We start from the raw sequence: 21,894 nt of genomic DNA, 5'->3' as shown, positions 1-21,894 counted from the left end.
CGGCCACACGCGGCGCCATCCACAGGGTCCATGGGAGGAGCGCCTCAGACCGCATCACAACAGGGCGGGAGAGAACACTGCCCACCCCGAGGCTACCGGCTTGTCATGAAGAACACGGCGCTGAGGATCAGGAACCCGTTCAAACAAGGCTGTCCCCAGTGAGGGATGACACCCCAAGGACGCTGCAGCCAGCCCAGAACCCAGCCCGTCCCACAGGCCTCCGCTCCGTGGAGCCCCGAGCCCGTTCCCTGCACCACCTCTGTGCACCGCATGCTGCCGAGGGACAGAAGCCATATCAGAGAGGATGGGAGGGACAGCACCAACAGAGGCGCCTGCTGCCGGCTCAGAGGCCATGCCCAGGCAGCCCTACGAGAACCAGAGGGGACTCCAGGGGGCACACCATGTGCCAACAGCCATGTGCCAACATCGGCAAGAAAGGAGGGGCTGAGAGGAGGGTGGGAGCGGGGGTGGGGCCGGCAATGGGAGCCGGGGCGGAGCGATGGCACTCACTGTGTATTCTGCATGCTTTTTTCCATACCATTTCATCCACTTCCTGAACTCGCGGTCCATGGTCTGGAAGGAGAGAAACCAAACGCCCGTTACACACTCACAGGGCAACAGGGCCTCAATGCGCCCGCCTGGGCAGGCCACCCAAAACACCCCGCTTCTCGGAGGGCTGTGCCACGAGGTGGAGCTGAGCACCTCCCGACTCACTCGTGGCACGTGCCGTGAAACAAGCTCGGAGATGTCCCCACAGCGCTTCGACAGGCCTGGAGGGCTGGCCTGTGATGGGCCGTGAGGGCGATCGGGCACCCTATTCACAGGCACACCCTGCAGGCAGCCGAGACGTCTCGGGCCTGGAAAGAACGCCACCCATTCTCGGAGGTCCCACAGCAGTGGGGTGCAGGCACCCAGGGCGTCACTTTCTCTGATGGTCCCCTGCCTCCAACACACCCCGACCCCCAGATAGGCTCACCTCCGCATACTTGGCCGGGATGTCTGCTTTCTCGACGCCATAGTGATGTTTGCAGTTGGTGGCAGCGGCGACCTGGAGCACGACCTGGCCCACACCTGTGATCAGAGAGATCCATCAGATACCACACAGAGCTCAGATGCCACCCAGGAGGCCATGCCAGGCTCAGGGACAGAGGCCACAAGAATGTGGCCATGAAGACCCACAGGGGAGGCCACGGTCTCCACACATATCCGATGCTCCGAGGTCACTCAGGATTCCTTTCCAGAGACCAGGCCCCCAGCGGAGCCCCCACGAGTGGACGGTCATCACAACGCGTCATCCATAGACATCACTTGGTGGTCCCCAAAACCAGAATCCATTTTGAGTCTCAGAGCCCTATATGATGTTCACTGTTCAGACAGGGCTGCCAAAGACTTGGCAGGTCTGGAAAGGCTGCCATCCAACTCAAATTATCCCCACATCACCAGCACACAGACACACAGCAACCTGGCTGATAAAATTTCATGGCACCCCAGGAAGGCTTATGAGCGGGATCTGACCGAGGCTCAATGTGGGGTAGGAGAGGCAGTAAGGAGTCTCCCGCAGCCAGCACAGTCTCCCAGCCGCTGCGGTTTCACAGCATCAGCACACAACCCAGCAACACCCGGCTCTAAGGGAGAAGGAGGGCACAGGGGCTGCAGATGCGCCAGCGTCAGAAGGGTGGAGGCAGCGGCACACACTGGGGGTGTCAAGCCGCCTCTCCTCCCCTGCTAGGCAGCTCTGTGCTCCAGGGAACGGGCATGAACCATGGAGCGACCACAACGGGCACAGACTGCCGCCACCACGCCAGTGGGAAGTTCTCTTCCCCCTGCACACAGGGACAGGGGGCCAGGGCCAGGCCAGCAAGTGCTAGGCAGTCATCTAAAACATATAAGCCTGTTTAATTTTTTGTTTTTTGAGACAGGGTCTGATTCTGACACCCAGGCTGGACTGCAGTGGTGTGATCCTGGCTCACTGCAGCCTCAACCTCTTGGGCTCAAGCGATCCTCCCACCTCAGCCTCCAAAGCATTGGGATTACAGGCAAGAGCCAACGAGCCTAGCCAGATACGTCTTTTTTTTTGAGACGGAGTCTCACTCTGTCACCCAGGCCAGAGTGCAGTGATGCGATCTCGTCTCACCATAACCTCCGCCTCCAAAGTTCAAGCAATTCTCCTGCCTCAGCCTCCCAAGTAGCTGGGATTACAGGCGCACGCCACCACACCCTACTGATTTTTGTACTTTTAGTAGAGAAAAGGTTTCACCATGTTGGCCAGGCTGGTCTTGAACTCCTGACCTCAGGAGCTCAGATCTGCCCGCTTTGGCCTTCCAAAGTGCTGGGACTACAGGCGTGAGCCACCACGCCCAGCCAATATACATTCTTTTTATTGCATTTTTTAAATTTGAAAATAAATTTAAATAAATAACCAGAGATGGGGTCTTGCTATGCTGACCAGCCTGGTCTTGAAGTCCTAGCCTCAAGCGACCCTCCCGTCTCAGCCTTCCAGGTGCTAAGATGACAGGCGTGAGCTGCCACACCAGGTCTGTGCAAAGTCCTCTTTGTCCCTGCCTCTGGGGCCCCTCCCCCACGTCAAAGCCAGGACTGTGGAAGGGGGGCAGATGTGGGGCTCGTGCGCCTGCAGGCACAAGGTTCACATGTCCATCGAGGTCCAAGGAGCCCAGGGACAGCCTAGACACTGTGGAGAAGGGGCCTTCACTGTCTGACCCTTGGATGGCCCCGTCAGCCCTGCAGCCTGGATGGGGTGGTCCTATCAGGAATTAGTCAGGCTACTGAGGCTGTTCATGTGCTGACCGCTCATCTGTGCTTCAGCCAGGCCACACTGGTGCTGAAGACACAACTGGGGCCTCGTTTCAAGGAGCCCCGTCCGTGGTTGAGAGGAGACGACACCTCACAAGCAGAGCCTGTCGGAGTCTGAGTGCAGGTAGAGGCTGAAAGAATGCCAGCAGGTGGGAGCCCCAACCTGGGAGGGGCAGGGCACGGCCCAGACGCAGGGGTACCAAGGGAGACTGGGGATGCAGGGAGGGCGCAAGGGCCTCCAGGAGCCCAGGGACCTGGGGTTTTCCTCCGCATGGGACCTTTCCAGCCACTGCAGAGGGAGCAGGTGTGCCCAGGGAAGGACCGCAGCAGGCTGCAGGCATGGGTGGGGGCCGGGCTGGGACCCAGGCTAGTGAGTAGCAGCTTCTGGGAGTGAGTGGCAGAGGGTGCACAGGTCTAGCTCCCCGGCTGGTGGGAAGCAGGAAAAAAGCAGAGTCTCCAGACACCTAGAAGGATGGGCCTGGTCTGGGAACCACTGGGTTCCTGTGATTTCTCCCCTCTGGGTGGAGCCTGGTCAGGGCTGGGGAAAGGAACGGCCCCACAGCAGGACAGAGGCGCTGGGAAAAAGCAGCACTGTCCATACCAACATCGCAAGTCCCTGTTAAACTCTTCTCCAAGCAGGCATGGGGCAGGCACAGAGCCTGTGGCCTGGAAGTGCACGGGAGCCGGGCATGGCGGGCGACACTCACCGCTCCCCAAGTCCACAAACAGGTCGTCGTCGGTCATCTTGATCTCGTCAATCATCTGGGCCACCAGGTCGAAGGAGGTCTCCCCATACACCTCGGGGGAGAAGGGCTCGTAGTTGTTGAGCTTCTCGGGGTCGGTCACCGAGTGGTTGTAGACCTGCTGCAGGATGTGGCGCAGGAGCCCGGTGGACGGCCGCGTGTTCAGCTTCATGGGCTGCGTGGTGCCCTTCCACTGCGGACAGAGGGTGGCCCGGCCACGTCACATAAACCTCACGGCCCAGCCCCTCCACCACTGAGACTCGGGCCCTTTCCCAGCGGAAACAGGGAGCCGGCCGCATGGCCTCTCGTCCCCCTGTGGGGTGGCTGTCAGGCTCCCAGGTCAGTTTCCAACCCAGCCCCATTTCCTACAAGTGGCAAAGCAGCATCCCCAGGGACAGGCCCCATCTCAGACGGGTCCCAGGAGACTCCTCCTCCTGCCACAGGTCTCTCTCCCCACTGGCAAGACCACCAAACCCACACAGGCCACCAAGACCACCACCCCTCCTCTGGGCCGAGGCAGCAGGGTGGGGCGCTGACACCAAGGGACCCCCGTCAGGCGCCACGAGCCCCATGAAAGCCCTGAGCCTACCACACCTCATCTGACTCAACTACCTGGGACCCCGCATTCCTCCCCACAGCCTGCAGCAGGCTGAGGTGGTCCCCTCTCGCCCAGGCCAGCTCAGTTCTCAGGGGCCCACAGAGCTGCATGCACGAGGTTGGGGGGAAGCCAGGGCTAGGTGGCAGGATGATGGGGCAGCCCAGCCCAGCCCCACTCAGGAGGGCCGAGTGAGCCCATGCCGCCCCCACCAGGGCTCCCTCCATAGCAAGACCTTCAAGAAAGAGCTTCCCTGCCCCCATGCACCAGGGGCCCCCGGCGCCTTCTAGAACACGGGAAGCAGCACATTCCCCTCCCTGCTACACCCCAGCTCACTGTGTGCCCCGTCCTTTGTGAGGAAAGCCTCACGAGACACGGCAGGACTGGGGTGCCCAAGGGTGCAGCCCAGGCCAGCATCCAGCCTGATGAAGGCAGGCGGTGTGGGGGAGGTCCAAGGGGGAAGGCCAGCATTCACACAGCCCGGGGAGGACAGGGACCCCACCTCTGCTGGGACCTGCGGACACCAACCCAGGGTTGCAGAGGCATGTGCAGACACCACAACCCTCAGGGCCCTGCCTCGGCACACAAACCACGGATGGCTCTGCGTTGGCACATGGCCACAGCACGCAGCCGGCCTGGCCCGCGAGGACACAGCCCAGCCTCGGCAGCCCCACACCACTCACCCACAGCCCATGGTCCCCCCACGCTGCACATTCCAATCCCTGGGGGCTCTAAGGGGAGCTCTGTGCCCCGAGGTGGTGACATAAGGGGTCTGAAGGGGTCCGGGAGCCAGGCACTACTAACCCCCCCGAGCAGGGGCAAGCCACCTACCAGCTGGTGGATGCTGTCGATGGCACGGTTGTACTTGTCACAGAGCCTCTGCATGCTCTCGAAGCTGAAAAAGGCAAGGGAAGGCCCTGGTCACGCGGGCCGGAGCCAGCCGCATGCATGGGAGGGGCAGCACGTGGACAGGGCAGGCTCCGAGGTGTGGTCCCTGCCCGGACAGCCACCAGCCAGCTGGCCAAGACCCTTCTGGCAGAAGCCTCGCTTTCCACCCTGATGCAGGAGATTTCAGGTTTGGCACACAAGCGAGGAGGCCGGCCGAGAGTCCGCTGCAGGGAAGCACTGAGCCCCGAGGCCGTCTGGACCCGCCCAGGCTCCCGCGCAAAGCCGAGGTCCACGTGCGCTGGAGGCATGAGGAGAGAAAGAGGGCTCGAGGGGGACTGAGGCCAGCCCCCCAAGTGGGGCCCCTGGGGCCGGCCTTAGAGGGTCTTCCTTGCCCTGGCTGGGGACAGCCACCATCGCCAGAGACAGGTGAATGGCTGGGAGCCCAGGGACCACCGGGCCTCTGCCTGGGCAGGTGCAGGAGGAGCGAGCACTGCAGAAAGGAAGGCGCCTCACCCCCGCCCACACTGCTCTGTGAGCGTGTCCTTCCAAAGCTCCGACTCACTCACACGTCAGCAGTGTGTCACGTCAGCAGTGTGTCACGTCAGCAGTGTGTCATGTCAGCAGTGTGTCATGTCAGACATGGCACAGCAGGGTCCACAGTGAGACTCAGTCCCCCCGCAGCAGGTCTGCCCCCATCAGCCCTGGCCGCAAGGCAATCCCTTATTACCTAAGTGCCCACGCCCAACAGCATCCGGGGCAGAGCCCACCAGGCAGCAGGGGGCATCTGTGCTCCAGGGAGCGCCCACTGTCTGTGGAGCACGTGAGCCACAAGAAACACGGGCCACGCGGCGCAGCCAGGCCGGGGCTCAGAGGGGCTTCCGGGGTGGGGGCAGGCCTGCTGCGGGGTCTGCCTGGCCTAGTCTGTCCAGTCTCCACCTGGGAGAACTTGCTCATCTTCCAAGCCTATTGGACCCACTGGCAAAATGTGGACGACAGCATCCGTCCCTCCACCTCAGAAGGTGTCCAGAGCAGAGCAAGAGACAGGAGGAGGAGGGGTGATCTGTCCAGTGAACACTGTCACACACAGTGGCTCTCACCAGGGACCCCAGGAACGTGGCGAGGCAAGCAACAGATGGAGGCAGGGACCCTGCTCGGCACCCTGCAGTGCCCAGGACGGCCCCTCCCAGAGAACAATCTGGCCTCCACGTCTCCAGCGCCAAGGGGGCCTGCACCTGTGCGGGGTGGGGGTGGGGGGTGCGGCTGGGGACTCTTTCCTCTGCCTCCTTCCTCCGCCGCCTCCACGTGCACGCAGGCAGTTTCCTCCCAGTGGCAACCCCAACAGCCTGGCAGATGCTCCGAGACGTGGCTGAACAATCACACCCCTGCTCCCACCCCAGCGCCAGCCCCGTGCTCTTCCTGCCTTGCCCTGGCCACCCTGAATTCACCTGGGCACTGCATGTGCCCGAGGTTCACACTTCCCCTTCCTCAGAGGAAAACCCGTGCTCCACAGGCCAAGTTCATGTTTTCCTTAACCAGAAGCTGCACAGGATAAAGCAGGAGAACTTAAGAGAAGCAAACACTGTGGGCGGCAAGCCACCCAGGTGCCGAGGCAAGAGACCGAGGACACGAGCTGTTCCAGTATAATAAAAAACAAGAATAGTCATATCACATGTAGATCTCAGATGTGATTATCTATGAATATCATTAATCATTAGTTGGTAGTAATTACTCTTTATTCCAATATTATAATAATCCTCGCTCTATAATCATAACCTAGGAAAAACCAGGCCATACAGAGATAGGAGCTGAGGGGACATAGTGAGGTGTGACCAGAAGACAAGAGTGCGAGTCTTCTGTTATGCCCAGACAGGGCCACCAGAGGGCTCCTTGGTCTAGCGGCGACGCCAGCATCTGGGAAGACGCCCGTTGCCAGGCGGACCGTGGTCTAGCGGTAGCGAAAAGTGTCAAGGAACAATACCCGCTACTTAGCAGACCGGGAAAGGGAGTCTCCTTTTCCCCGGGGAAGTTTAGAGAAGACTCTGCTCGCAGTTATCTGGAGGCCTAACCGTCTCCCTGTGATGCTGTGCTTCAGTGGTCATGCTCTTAGTCCACCTTCATGTTCCATCCTGTACACCTGGCTCTGCTTTCTAGATAGCAGTAGTAAATTAGTGAAAGTACTAAAAGTCTCCGATACGTAGAAATAATGGCATAAGCTGTCTTTCTCTTTGTCTTCTCTCTCTCTCTGCCTCGGCTGCCAGGCAGGGAAGGGCTCCCTGTCCAGTGGACACGTGACCCACGTGACCTTACCTATCATTGGAGAAGACTCACATTCTTTACCCTGCCCCTTTTTGCTTTGTATACAATAAATAACAGCAAAGCCAGACATTCGGGGCCACTACCGGTCTCCGTGCATTGGTGGTAGTGGTCCCCTGGGCCCAGCTGCCTTTTCTTTTATCTCTTTGTCTTGTGTCTTTATTTCTACACTCTCTCGTCACCGCACACGGGGAGAGACCCACCAACCCTGTGGGGCTGGATGCTACAAAACACCAAGAACGAGACCCTGCCGACAGCCCCAGGAACACGGCCACACAGGACCTGGATCATCCGGAGGACGAAGGACACAGGGGTGGAAGGAGCCCAGGTGCTGCAAAGGGCCAGCAGGCACCGTGTGGGCCTGGGTCCATGAGCAGCATCTGGCCGGGGCCGGATGAACTGACAGAGCCGGCCTGCTGCCTCCCGCCTTCCCCGCCGCTCCAGGGGAGCAGCCCTGGCCCTTCCTGTGCTTTCACTTCTTTTTTTTTTTTTTTTTTCTGAGATGGAGTCTCTCTCTGTCGCCAGGCTGGAGTCCAGTGGCACAATCTCAGCTCACTGCACGCTCCGCCACCCGGGGTTCACACCATTCTCCGGCCTCAGCCTCCCGAGTAGCTGGGACTACAGGCGCCCGCCACCACGACTGGCTAATTTTTTGTATTTTTAGTAGAGATGGGGTTTCACCGTGTTAGCCAGGATGGTCTCAAACTCCTGACCTCGTGATCCGCCCGCCTCGGGCTCCCAAAGTGCTGGGATTACAGGCGTGAGCCACCGCGCCCGGCCCCTGTGTTTTCACTTCTACACGCCGCCTTCAACCCTGACAACCAGACCTTCCCAAAATCACCTCTGCACGCTCCTGGGAAGAGCCTCTTCCCTGGCAGGATGTGCAAATGCAGGTGCTCAGAGGAGCTGGGGCTGTCCTTGGCCTGAAGCCCTAATGGCTCGGTCCCTCAGGTGGCCCTGCCAGCTCCAACGAGGACCCCCCGCCCAGCCTGTCCCTGATGCCCTTCCAGCCTTGGCTAAGCCTATCCCACGTGAAGAGGAAGAACGCCACACACCCACGTGGAGGGGCGCCGTGGGCACAGCGTCTGACACACTCGCTGCTCAGAGCCAAGACAGAAGCTGGCCACACACAAGTGAGGCGCCATAACCGCCCCAGGTTAATTGAAAGGGCTCAGCCCGACAACACCCACCCACCCGAGGGGACCCTGGTTCCTAACAAAGCTCCTGATCCCTGGGAACTTCTAGGTGACAGAAGCGTCTTCCATTGTAAGGAGGCGACTTGTGGGGGGCCCCTAGGTGAGGTAAAGCCCAAGCTGCGGTAAGCAGCTTAGAAAGAGGGGGCTGGAGAAGGAGGCAATCATTAAGCAAGTCTCCGAGAAGCCTCCGTGAAAACCCGAAAGCACAGGGTGCAGAGCTCTGGGGTTAGTGCACCCCAACTCCACGGAGACAGAGCTCTGTGCAGGGCCCTGCAGGCCGCTCCCTGTGGACCCTGCCATGCGGCTGTTTACCTGCACGCTGCATCACACCCTTCATACTAAACCAGGGAAGGGCCCAGCACACCATCACGCCTGATGAGGGGGTGGCGAGAGGCCCTGACGTGCAGGGCAGGTGGCGTGAAATCCACAGCAGCAGGTCGGCACAGAGGACCCTGCCAGCAACGCGCTCGTCTGCTTGTGGGGCACCAGGGTGCTGACCAGGGAATGGGCAGGGCTCGAGGAACGGGCACAGGATCTCGAGGTTTACTGAGGCTGAGACCGCTGACCACAGACACGCCAGTGAGGCCGGAGAGCCAGGTAAAGTGCAGCCGCGTGGCCCTCGGGGCTTGACTCTCTGTGGAGAGGGGCTCACCCAAGCTCACGACAGCACAGCCCTTGACGGAGGACTACTCTGTTGATTTCAGACTCTCAAGAGCTGAAAAAGGCATGAGCCTGGAATGTCTTCCTTCTCAAAGAAAAACACAACACTTCCAAGCAAGCATTCCAGAGACAGCCCTGCCCCTCTCCACCCACAAGACCCTCCTCCGAGACCCAGGAGCTGCCAGGGCGAAACTGCTAACGCAGCCACGGGGCTGGAGACAGAGGGACTAACCAAACCCAGCTGAGATGTAAACAGAGCTGCCAAGGAGCCTAAGGCCGCCCAGGCCCTCCCAGCAGCCTCAGGCAGGAATGCGGACTTCTGGCCGTCAGCCGCCCGCTATAAAAAGAGCGATCACTAGCGCGGGCTGACTCCACACATGCCAATCCCACTTTCCACAACCGGAGTTTCCAATTCTGTCCGGCCTCTGACAGCTTTTGCCAAGAGTTGATAAACATTTCCTACCAAAATAACTTTATGGTGGCCACGGCCAACTCTAAAAGGAAATTTCAGATCAGCTTGCACCATCTAAGAAGAGCTAATTATAGGATGCGTCCTCCTGTCCTCCCCAAGAGCCGAGTCTGTCCTCGGAGAGGAGCAGCCGGGCAGGACCCTGCTTACCTTTTGGTGTCATAGTCAATTAAAACGTAATTCTCCATAGCGAGCTTGAGATCCGGGATTTCTTCACAGACCCATCTGAAACACAGCAGCAGAAACTATCAGGAGGGGTTTGGTTTTTTTTGTTTTGTTTTGTGTTTTGTTTTTGTTTTTTTTTGAGACGGAGTCTCGTTCTGTCGCCCAGGCTGGAGTGCAGTGTCGTGATCTTGGCTCACTGCAAGCTCCGCCTCCCGGGTTCAAGCCATTCTCGTGCCTCAGCCTCCCAAGTAGCTGTGACTACAGGCGCCCGCCACCACGCCTGGCTAGTTTTTGTATTTTTAGTAGAGACGGGGTTAGGCCATGTTGGCCAGGCTGGTCTCAAACTCCTGACCTGAAGCGCTCCACCCACCTCAGCCTCCCACAGTGCTGGGATGACAGGCGTGAGCAATCTTGAGTATTACCACACATGTTCTTAAACACTGCATCCTCTCCAACAGAAAACAAACACCCCTACCCCTCCACTCGAAGCGGAGAGAGAAGGGAGGCGTGACTTCAAAACGAAGGCTACGATGTTTACCATGAAGCTGTTACTGAATCACACAGATATTACGTGGCTTCGAGGCCACACACCAGTGGCTCTGGGGACCTAAGTGAACTCACCTGCTACAGGGCTGGTCTAGGGACCCACTGGCCACATCAGAGCTTGAAAAGCAACGGATTAACTAGAAACTAAAGCCAACTGGTGCCGGGCGCGGTGGCTCACGCCTATAATCCCAGCACTTTGGGAGGCCGAGGTGAGCAGATTACGAGGTCAGGAGTTGGAGACCAGCCTGACCAACACGGAGAAACCCTGTCTCTACTAAAAATACAAAATACAAAAACACACTGGTGAATTCCATCAAATACTGACAAGACATAACACTAAACCTACAGAAACTTTTTCAGTTTTATGCAGCCGGCGTCATCCTGACACCAAAACCACAGAGAAGCAAAGGGCTGGAAAGAAAGGACAAGAAAGGAAACAGCCGACCAACATCCCTTACCAACACACGCCACTGTCCCTTAAAAACGTGAGGAAACTGCGCAGCACCACCTCACAACCACGCACAGCTCCTCCTGGGGAGGAAAAGCTGCCTGTAATCCCAGCTACTCAGGACACTGAGGAAGGAGAATCTCTTGAACCCGGGAGGCAGAGGTTGCAGTGAGCCGAGATTGCACCATTGCACTCCAGCCTGGGCAACAAGAGCAAAAACTCTGTCTCAAAAAAATAAATTAAATAAAATAAAGCCAACTGGAATTTGAAGAATTAACTAATCCCAAAACACAGCAGAGCTTCATCAACAAACACTGCCAGGAAAAATGAGGCAGAGCGGGCCGTAGATGAACAGACAGAAACAAACCAGCCCATCAAAACTCTTCAAACTCACTTGGATCCTGACACCATATTGAAAACGATCATGAAGGCCGGGTGCGGTGGCTCTCGCCTGTCATCCCAGCACTGTGGGAGGCCGAGGTGGGCGGATCACCTGAGGTCAGCAGTTCGAGAGCAGCCTGGCCAACATGGTGAAACCCCATCTCTACTAAAAATACAAAATTAGCTGGGTGTAGTGGCGCACGCCTGTAATCCCAGCTACTCAGGAGGCTGAGGCAGAAGAATTGCTTGAACCCAGGAGGCGGAGGTTGCGGTGAGCAGAGATCGTGCCCTTGCACTCTCGCCTGGTGACAGTGCGAGACTCCGTCTCAAAAAAAACAAAAAAACCCAATCATGAAAGGGGCGCCATCCCTACAGAACTTACAGACAGTGAGAGGGGAATTGGGGATGCTAAGAAAATGGAGCCAGGCGCAGTGGCTCACACCTGTAGTCCCAGGTACTTGGGAGGCTGGGGCAGGAGAATCGCTTCAACCTGGGAGGTTGAGGCTGCAGTGAGCCAAGATTGCGCCATTGCACTCCAGCCTGGGTGACAGACCGAGACCCTGTCTCCAAAAGAAAACAAAAGAAAATGATATACCAATAAATCCAACAGCATCAATGAAATAAACACACTCCCTGAGGGACATGAATGACCAAAACTGACAAAGAAGAAACAACAGCTCCGCAGCTCTACACCTGTCAAAGGGTTTGCTTCCCACAAAGACGGCTCCAGGCCCAGACGGCTTCACTGGTGAATTCCATCAAACACTGACAAGACATAACACTAAACCTACAGAAACTTTCTCAGAGTTTTATGCAGCCGGCGTCATCCTGACACCAAAACCACAGAGACACAAAGGGCTGGAAAGAAAGGACAAGAAAGGAAACAGTGGACCAACATCCCTTACCAACACACCCCACAATCCCTTAAAAACATCAGGAAACTGGCCGGGCGCGGTGGCTCACGCCTGTAATCCCAGCACTTTGGGAGGCCGAGGCGGGCGGATCACGAGGTCAGGAGATCGAGACCATCCTGGCTAACACGGTGAAACCCCGTCTCTACTAAAAATACAAAAAATTAGCCGGGCGAGGTGGCACGCGCCTGTAGTCCCAGCTACGCGGGAGGCTGAGGCAGGAGAATGGCGTGAACCCCTGGAGGCGGAGCCTGCAGTGAGCCGAGATCGCGCCACTGCACTCCAGCCTGGGAGACAGCGAGACTCCGTCTCAAAAAATAAAAAAAACATGAGGAAACTGCGCAGCAGCACCTCACAAGCACGCGCGGCACCTCACAAGCACGCGCAGCACCTCCTGGGGAGGAAAAGCTGCTTCACTCTAAAATTAGTCACTGCAATTCACCGAAGGAACCAGGACAGAGATCTGAGCAGCCCCATGTGGGCAAGCACGGAGAGTGCACAGGATGGCATTCGGTGCCATCAGGACAGTAACCCCCAAGAGGCCAGAAATGGAAGGACACGCCTTCCGCTTGAAGAGGGCACAGGACCAGTCACTGAGCCACTGTGACAGCCACAGGCCAAGCTTCCCCAGCCACCTGGCCTGCGGCTCTGCAGGAGGGGTCGGGGGGGATGGGGGTTCAGCCTCTGCTCCCCACTCCTCTCGACCTGCTAAGTCCAGCTGGCAGCTTCCCAGAGCTCCGAGAGCAGCTTCATTGCCCCCTACCCCACGCCAAGTCCCCAGACTCCCCAACCAGCTGGCCAGGACCTGACCTCAGGTCCGGGTGCCCCCCAAGACCCTTCCACACTGAAAGACACAGCATCCCGTCAGAAGGGCTGTGGCACCCGCCCTCCGTGATTATTGGTGCCTCTCGTCACCCCTCCCCAGCATGGTCAACACCTGCACACCTGGCCAACACCGGCAGGGGACCTCACAGTGCAGACCATCAAAAGCCCCAGGCACCGAGCAAGGCCCCGACAGCAACGCAAGCAAGGCCGTCTGCAGTCACTTCTCATCACATCGTCCAGGAGGTCCCGGCCAGTGCAACTTGGCAAGAAAAACACTCAAGCAGCAAGGAGCCTGAAAGGAGCGGCCGCACGGTCTTCACTCAGTCCCGTGGTTCCGCGCCAAAGAGCATGCTGAGGAATACGCGCGCACACCGCCAGAGCTCAGCAGGGGCAATGCCAACAGGCAAAATGGAGCAGTCTTTACACATACTAGCAGCAAAGGATTGTCAAAATGCCACATAAAAAAGCACCAAAGGCCGGGCATGGTGGCTCATACCTGTAATCCCAGCGCTTTGGGAGGCCGAGGCAGGCGGATCACGAGGTCAGGAGTTCAAGACCAGCCTGATCAACATGGTGAAACCCTGTCTCTACTAAAAATACAAAAATTTGCCGGGCATGGTGGTGGGCGCCTGTAATCCCAGCTACTTGGGAGGCTGAGGAATAAGAATCGCTTGAACCTGGGAGATGGAGGTTGCAGTGAGCCGAGGTTTCGCCACCACACTCCAGCCTGGGCAACAGAGTGAGGTTCCGCCTCAAAAAAACAAAAGCACTGAAGCAGGAATACCTGGGAGTGACACTGTTTAAACGCCCCTTTCCCCAAACTGAACTGCAGGCTCAAACCAATTTCTAGAAAACGCCCAGTTGGCTTTTCTGGAGAAATGGAAAGGCTGATTCTCAACTGGACATCCAAACAAGGAGAGCCTAGAACAGCCCAATCATCTTTAAACAACAGCCCTCCCCGCACTTCGGGAGGCCGAGGCGGGTGGATCACTTGAGGCCAGGAGTTTGAAACCAGCCTGGCCAAGGTGGCGAAACCTCGCCTCTACTAAAAATACAAAAATTAGCTGGGCATGGTTGCAGGCACCTGTAATCCCTGCTACTTGGAGGCTGAGGCAGGAGAATTGCTTGAACCCGGGAGGTGGAAGCTGCAGTGAGCTCAGATGGCGCCACTGCACCCCGGCCTGAGCAGCAGAGACTCTGACTCAAAAAAACAACACTGGGGCAGGACGTGCTTGGGACACTGGCCGTATGGGGACTGAATGGTGTTTGCTGTGTAAGAACATGGTCAGTGTTTCTGGAAGAAGTCAGACAGAAAAGGTCTGTGCAGCCTCACACCGTGAGAACCCTGGCCACGTGCTGGGGATGCGTAAGAGAAAGCAGCCTCTCCAGGGGGTTTGAGTTTCAAAGCCTCTGCCTACGTCGCAGATGCCCAGGTGTTGGTGCATGCCCGTGTCCCAGGACCCCTGCTCCCTACAACACTTAAGCTCCAGACTCCAGATGCGCTCCCCAGAAAACACACAAAGTTCAAACAAGACATTCAGCTCTGAGCCCTGCAGAAGGCGAGCATGCAGCCAGACAGGCACCCTCACCGTCACTGCCTGAGATCCGGCGGCCTGGGGTCTCCTCTGACCCCAGAAGCCTGGGCAGGCCATGAGGAGCAGGTGCAGCTCCCTTTCTGCTGAGCACCTCCAGACACACTAGCAAGAGTCTGGTCAGACCCGGGTCATTGGTGGGCCAGCTTCTTTTTCGGGAAGTCCACCCTCCCGTTCATGGCCACGGTGTTGGAGTCCGCAGAGCACTCGGAACCCCCCCAGGCCTCCAGCAACATGACCACCTGTGGCCTGGCTCGGGACGCCCCGAGGAAGCAGCCCGGCGGTCAGTCCAGCACAGCCAGCGCTGGGCCCTGGTCCTGACCTGAGCGATTACCAACAGCCGCAGGCCTGCAGAGGCGCTAGTCCACCAGAGCCCCTCCCCGCCCCCTCCCCACTCCCCGCCCCTCCCCACTCCCCGCCCCACCCCCACCCCCCATTCCCCACCCCCCTCCCCACCCCCCACCCCCCACCCCGTAGACTAGGCGGCTGCAACAAGCAGACCTTCGCATCAACACAGCAGACACCAAAAAGGAGTGAGAGCCCGGCTCTCTACCGCCCGGCCCCAGCACTCGCTAGCTTTCCTGACACCTGGAACTGTGCACCTGGCACCAAGCAGAAAATAAACTCCAAGCAGCCAGTAAAAAAAAACAAACAAACAAACAAAAAAAACGTCTGGTCAGAGAGGGGCCTCCACATCTGCTGCACCAAGACCCTAACCCAGAGAGACCACGTCTGGGCAGCACTGGCAGAACCTGCACAGTCACAGCCCGGGAAGCCACAGCCCCGGGAAGCCACAGCCCTGGAGCACTCTTTCTTGTTTGGGCTTTGTTTTTTGAGACAGGGTCTCACTCTGTTGCCTGGCTGGAGGGCGGTGGCACAATCACAGCGCCACTGGTCTCAAGTGATCCTCCCACCTCAGCCCTCCAAGTAGCTGGGACCACAGATGTGCACCACCATGCCCAGCTAATTTTTTACTTTTTTGTAGACATGGGGTCTCATTATGTTGCCCGGTCAATCTCCAGCTCCTGGATTCAAGTGATCAACCCTCCCAGCCTCTCAAAGCGCTGGGATTCCAGGTGTGAGCCACCATGCCCAGTTGAGCATTCTTATTTATTTATTTTTATTTTTGAGATGGAGTCTCACTCTTGTCGCCCAGGCTGGAGTGCGGCGGCACCATCTTGGGTCTTTGCAACCTCTGCCTCCTGGGTTCAAGCTATTCTCCTGCCTCAGCCTCCCAAATAGCTGGGACTATAGGCACCCACCACCTCGCCCGGCTAATTTTTGTATTTTTTTTAGTAGAGACAGGGTTTCCCCAAGTTGCCCAGGCCAGTCTCGAACTCCTGGCCTCAAATGATCTCCCTGCCTCGGCCTTCCAAAGTGCTGGGATTACAGGCGTGAGCCACCGTGCACAGCTTGAGCATTCTTAAAAAGACTGCCCGGCCCTCTGTGAGGAGCACCCACAGAGGCCCACGCCAGCACAGTCTTGGCCCCCGGCTGCAACGAGAGAAACCCAGGCAGAGAGAGGCGGCTGGCTGCCAGAAGCACGCTGCAGCTGGGCTGGGGCTGGGGCAGGGGCTGGGTGGGGGCTGGGCTGGGCTGGGGTCCAGCTGCCTGATGCAGAGCCCTCCCTCCAACCATAACACCAGGCTTCTTTTACAAAGAACAGAGGGGCCCCTACTCCACTGCCTGGTCCACGGATCATGACATTTAAAAAAAGCAGATCCCACATTCTAAGCACGGATCCTGGGTCAGGCCCACCCTGGCCGACCTATACAAACGCTTTCACTTAATCCTCAAACAACCTGGCCAGGGAGGTGCCGCTGGGCCCCAACAGTGAACCACAGGGCCTCAGGAGCCAGGGGCCCGGCACAGAGCCACCGGGCCAAGAGGAGCTCGGCATGGCCCTTGTGGCAGCTGCAGGCCTGGGCAGATGCTGGGCGTGGGCACGGGCCGTGTCCTCACAGCCCAGCATGCTAAAAAACAGCCCGGCAAGATGCCAGGACCACATGGACACATGTGGCCTCCCTGCAGGTGCCACACAATGAGGGTTCTGACCCTGAGCACCTGAGACACGCAGAATGCCGGCCACCATGGGCAGCTTCCCAGTGGGCAGCAGAGAGGCACCCGGAGGGCCTCCCTGCACTGTTGCTACAGACCCTGGAGCCCAGGCTAGAGCTCACGAGGACGGGATGGCCTCCTCCTCCTGCTCATCCAAGTCACCCCCGGAACGCTCCTCTCTGCACCCACGGGGCACAGACACAGGAGGCCGTCGAGGGCGCGTGAGGGTGAAGGTCGGCCCAAAACCCACAGCGGGGAGACTGACAAGGAGACAGAGGAAGGCAGGGCAACACCCCTGGAGGACCCACTGGACACCCCAGCAGCTCAGGACTTCGGCACCCATTGGCCAGGAATGGAGCTGGGAGAAGCAGCTCTACCCGTCCCTGGGTCACCCCGATCCGCTTCGCAACACCTCCAGGAGTCCACCCCTGCGGGAGCCATCCCCATAACAGAATCTGCAGGGCACGGGTGTCCACGGAAGCGGCCCAGGGCTGTGAAGACAGCACGCTGCGGGCCGTGCACTCACCGGATGGTCTCGATGATTTCATGAGCAGCATCGTGATGTTTATCCTGAAACAGAGAGAGAGGTTTGAGACGCAGAGCCATCCTCCACCCTGTGAGCCCGTCGCTCTCTTCCTGGACAAGCGATGCCACCAACTTCCCATCTCTTCATTTCCCAACTGGTGCAGCTGCCAAGCCCACCACCCAGCGGGGACCACCAGAGACACTCCCAGACCCTGGACCACGAAGGGAACACAGATCTTGCCGGGGACCTATTCCTGGCACGCTGTGTCCTACTACAGGCAGCGAGCAGGGAGAGGCCTGGGATGGAGTCTGTGGCCTCCGGTCCTGCTCCTCTCCCACCCTAAAGCAAACGGCCGCCCCAAGCTCCGCTCCACGTGTCTTCCCATTTTTTCCCTAGAGGTCAACTGATGCCTCAACACACCCCAAGCCCGTCAGACTGCGCTCCGCAGGCCCACTGGGAATTCTCCCGACGCCGCTCCAGCCACGGAGCTCCAGCCTGGCTGGGAGTCCTGCTTCGGCAAAGGCCTGGTATGTGACTGCAAGTGATAGAGCCTCCACGGGGCCTGTTTCCCCAACTGTACCATGGGAAAAAACCACTGGGCTAGCCCACGTGGGCGGCCTCGCCATAGCCCAGAACCTGCCACAACTAAAACCAAGGTCCTTGGCCTGACACAGAACCCTCCCCGTCCAGCACCCTGCCCTTCGCTCCCTCTACAAGGCCAATGTCAAAGGCAGGTTCACACCCAGCAGGGCCACCCAAGCCTCTCCGACTCCACACCCATCACCGAGAATCAGAGACCAAGTGCACGCCACCAGGACACATGCACTTTCCACAGCGCGTCTGCGTGCTACTGGGCTGATATAAACCCACAACAGGCTGGGTGCAGGGAGCGAATCACTTGAGCCAGGAGTTCGAGGCCAGCCTGGGAAACAGTGAGAGCCCATGTCTTTTTGTTTGTTTGTTTGTCACCCAGGCTGAAGTGAAGTGGCGCAATCTCGGCTCACTGCAACCTCCACCTCCTGGGTTCAAGGGATTCTCCTGCCTCAGCCTCCCGAGTAGCTGGGATTACTGGCATGAGCCACCACGCCTGGCTAATTTTGTATTTTTAGTAGAGACAGAGTTTCTCTATGTTGATCAGGCTAGTCTCGAAATCCTGATCTCAGGTGATCTGCCCACCTCAGCCTCCCAAAGTGCTGGGATTACAGGCCCAAGCCTCCGTGCCCGGCCAGCCCATGTCTTCTTTATAAAAATGAACAATTTTTGTTTTAAATCCCCATGAGGTAAACGCCGAAGCAGTAACAGTTACAGACGCGATCCACTGGATGCTGCAGTCCACAGGGCACGTCAGAGGCCACCCAGGCAGCCGTGCAAGGCATGGCTCTCCCAGGGCAGAGAAAAAGCAACCAACGGGGCACCTGTGGACACCACCTGACGAAACACAAGGCCAGCGTCACCAGAGTGAGACACGCAGCTGCCACGAGCCTCCCAAGGCCCAGCGGGACGCAACCCCATCATGGGGCTCCTGCCAGGATGCAGAACCTCAGCATAACCCTGAGAGAAGCAACCAAGCCTGACTGAGGGGTGCCGCATAGAGACCCCAGCTGGCTCTCCTCCAAAGGCCAGACCATAGGAGACCTCCCAGCTTTCCTTATGCACTGAGTGATCAGCCTAGATAGGGGAGACAGGAGACACCAGGGCTCATGGCAATGATGGGATGGGACATATATGCCACTGAGGCCACAGCTCCGCCCGCCTCTTGGTTCGGATCAGGGTACTATGATGAAATAAAGCCACATGGAAAGTCTGTGCAGTGCTTTGCAACTTTCTTCTAACTCTAAAACCACTTTAGGGACGGGCGTGGTGGAATCCCAGCCTGGAATCCCAGCACTTTGGGAAGCTGAGGCGGGTGGATCACGAGGTCAGGAGATCAAGACCATCCTGGCTAACAAGGTGAAACCCCATCTCTACTAAAAATACAAAAAATTAGCTGGGCGTGGCCAGGCGCGGTGGCTTATGCTGTAATCCCAGCACTCTGGGAGGCCGGCTGAGGCAGGCAGATCACAAGGTCAGGAGATCGAGACCATCCTGGCTAACACAATGAAACCCCATCTCTACTAAAAAAAATACAAAAAGTTAGCCAGGTGTAGTGGCGGGCGCCTGTAGTCCCAGCTACTTGGGAGGCTGAGGCAAGAGAACGGCGTGAACCTGGGAAGTGGAGCTTGCAGTGAGCCGAGATCGTGCCACTGCACTCCAGCCTCGGTAAAAGAGCAAGACTCCGTCTCCAAAAAAAAAAAAAAAAGAAAAAGAAAAAGAAAAAGAAAAAAAAAATTTCAAAGTGAAGTGTTTTTTTGGAGATTTTTTGGGTTTTTTTTCTTGTTTTTTTTTTTTTTTTTTGGTAGAGACGAAGTTTCACCATGTTGGCCAGGCTGGTCTCAAACTCCTGGCCTCAAGTGAGCTGTCTGCCTTGGCCTCCCAAAGACATGGCGAAACGCCATCTCTACAAAAAAAATACTAAAAAAAGAAAAAATGGCCAGGCATGGTGGTTCACACCTGTAATTCCAGCACTTTGGGAGGCCGAGGTGGGTGAATCACTTGAGGTCAGGAGTTCAAGACCAGCCTGGCTAACACAGTGAAACCCCATCTCTATGAAAAATACAAAAAAAAAAAAAATTAGCTGGGCATGGTGGCGCGTGCCTGTAATCCCAGCTACTCAGGAGGCTGAGCCAGGAGATTCACTTGAACCCAGGAGGCAGAGGTTGCAGTGAGCTGAGACTGCACCACTGCACTCCAGCCTGGGATACAGAGTGAGAATCCAACTCAAAAAAAAAAAAAATTGCTAGGTGTGGTGGCAAACACCTGTAATCCAAGCTGCTCAGTGGCTGAGGCAGGAGAATCTCTTGAACACAGGAAGCAGAGCTTGCAGTGAGCCAAGATCACACCAATGCACTCCAATCTGGGCAGCAGAGTGAGATTCCAGCTCAAAAAAAAAAAAAAAGAAAAAGAAATAGGAGGAGGCAGGAGCCGGGGCTGGGCAGAGCGGAGAGCAGGGCTGGCGTGGGTGGCGAGGGAGCAGGCAGAACTTGCAGGCCTCGGACAAAGTGAAAATAGGGTCCCTTGCTCAAAGGTGGCTAAAGAACTTCAACACAAGCTGGGCATAGATCGTGAGGTCAGGAATTCGAGACCAGCCTGGCCAACATGTACTAGTAATACAAATATTAGCTCTACTACTAGTAATACAAAAATTATTAGTACTACTAATAATATAAAAATTGTTAGTAGTACTAACAATACAAAAATTAGCTGGGTGTGGTGGCAGGTGCCTGTAATTCCAGCTACTAGGGAGGCTGAGAGAGGAGATTTGCTTGAACCCGGGAGGCGGAGGTTGCAGTGAGCCGAGATCGTGGCATTGCACTCCAGCCTGGGCGACAAGAGCAAAACTTTTTCTCCAAAAAAAAAATTGTTCCTGCGTGATTTGACTGTGTGTGTGGGGCGAGTGCAGCACGCCTGGTTGTTTCCTGCATATTTTGTGCTCTGCACAGCTCCGTCCTGCCAGCCACATGTCGGGTGCCCATAGCCCTGAGTGGCTAGTGGCTGCTTTCGGGACGGTGCCGCTCCATACAGCTCCCCTCACGGGGGAGTCTTCTTCCTGCAGACCCCCACAGAGTGCTCTGGGATGTTGCAGGGTGCAGCCGGAAGCACTGGCTTCTGCGCATCTGAAGCGACACCCAGAGGGCCGGCCTGCTCTCTGGTCAGGAGCTGGGGGCGGGAGGAAGGGGTGCTGGGCCTGCTCCCTCATATCGGGGTCCTGCTTCTGTGAGACCCCTTTCCTCCTGCTCACAGTCAGGGCCCACGACAGGGTTCCCCTCTCCCTCCTCAAGCTGGAATTCCAGCCTGCTGTGGTCCCGGCGGTTCCTGTCTCTCCATAGCGTCTTCCCCGGTGATCATCTGACAGAGGGCCCTGCCTCGCCTGGTTTCGGAGTTTTCTTGTCACAGGGAGTTGCTGTCTCGAAGTGGTGGCCGCGGGAGCTGCATGTCTGGCTGGCAGAGTGTTTGCGGCTGTGGTTTGAGTGTCCTGAGGCTGCGCAGGTTGGAGGGGACTGTCGGCCCAAGTTCCCCTTCCTGGGATTTAGCCAAGCGCTTGTCACAGGCGCAGGCCTTACTGGAGCAGAGAATGTTCCCGGGAGCCAGATGACTCAGGGGTGTGAAGGCTGGAAACGCTCTGATTTACAGCGGTGTCACCTGCCCTTGCCTGCTCTCCTTGGCAGCGTGACATTATTTTGGGGGCCACGTAAGTGTAGTTCTAAAAATGAGTGCCCCGCAGAAGCAGTAGCAGGGTGAACTCGCTCTGCAACTCCCGCGAGCCGTGCCCTCTGTCCCACGCCTGTTTCATCCTGGTGCCTCATTCCCTGTCATTCACAGCTAGGGAGACAGTGTCCCCACCAGGCAGTGCACCCCGAGTTACTGTCCCCGTCCCCTCTTGCTCGTGCTGCCTCCTGTCCAGAGGTGCCTTGTGGTGTGGGATGCTGTGTGGACCGAGGACTGGGGGCCAGGGCTTTGTGCAGACTTCACCAGGCTTTTCTGAATCCCAAAGACCAAGCGGTGACATTCCCTCTCATGGTGGGTGGGTGTGCGGGGCCTGGAGGAACCCCAACTGAGAGTGGATGTCTAGTAAAACGAGCCTCGGCCAAGAGGCGTTTCCAGCACAGACCTGTTCCTGGAGGGCCCAGGCAGAGCCGGGACACAGAGGTTGGGTGATCATCCCAGGGC

General features: G+C 57.6%; 1 protein-coding gene across 6 annotated transcripts in view; it reads right to left on the bottom strand.

Moving 5' to 3' along the window:
* DOT1L (DOT1 like histone lysine methyltransferase) overlaps positions 1-21,894 on the bottom strand; it is a 73,919-nt gene that overhangs the window by 38,920 nt on the left and 13,105 nt on the right. For all 6 annotated transcript variants that reach the window (XM_055248670.2, XM_055248671.2, XM_063620609.1 and 3 more), the window contains exons 2-7: positions 17,128-17,171; positions 9,826-9,900; positions 4,981-5,044; positions 3,519-3,747; positions 977-1,071; positions 511-573 (exon numbers count right to left, since the gene is read on the bottom strand). In XM_055248670.2, coding sequence (XP_055104645.2) covers positions 511-573; positions 977-1,071; positions 3,519-3,747; positions 4,981-5,044; positions 9,826-9,900; positions 17,128-17,171 — 570 coding nt within the window. The remainder of the gene's footprint in view (positions 1-510; positions 574-976; positions 1,072-3,518; positions 3,748-4,980; positions 5,045-9,825; positions 9,901-17,127; positions 17,172-21,894) is intronic.

The sequence above is a fragment of the Symphalangus syndactylus genome, chromosome 17 (genome assembly GCF_028878055.3).
Source record: "Symphalangus syndactylus isolate Jambi chromosome 17, NHGRI_mSymSyn1-v2.1_pri, whole genome shotgun sequence".
NCBI classification, from domain to species: domain Eukaryota; kingdom Metazoa; phylum Chordata; class Mammalia; order Primates; family Hylobatidae; genus Symphalangus; species Symphalangus syndactylus.
Note: the sequence above shows the minus strand (reverse complement) of the source record. Positions and strands in the feature narration are given on the sequence as shown.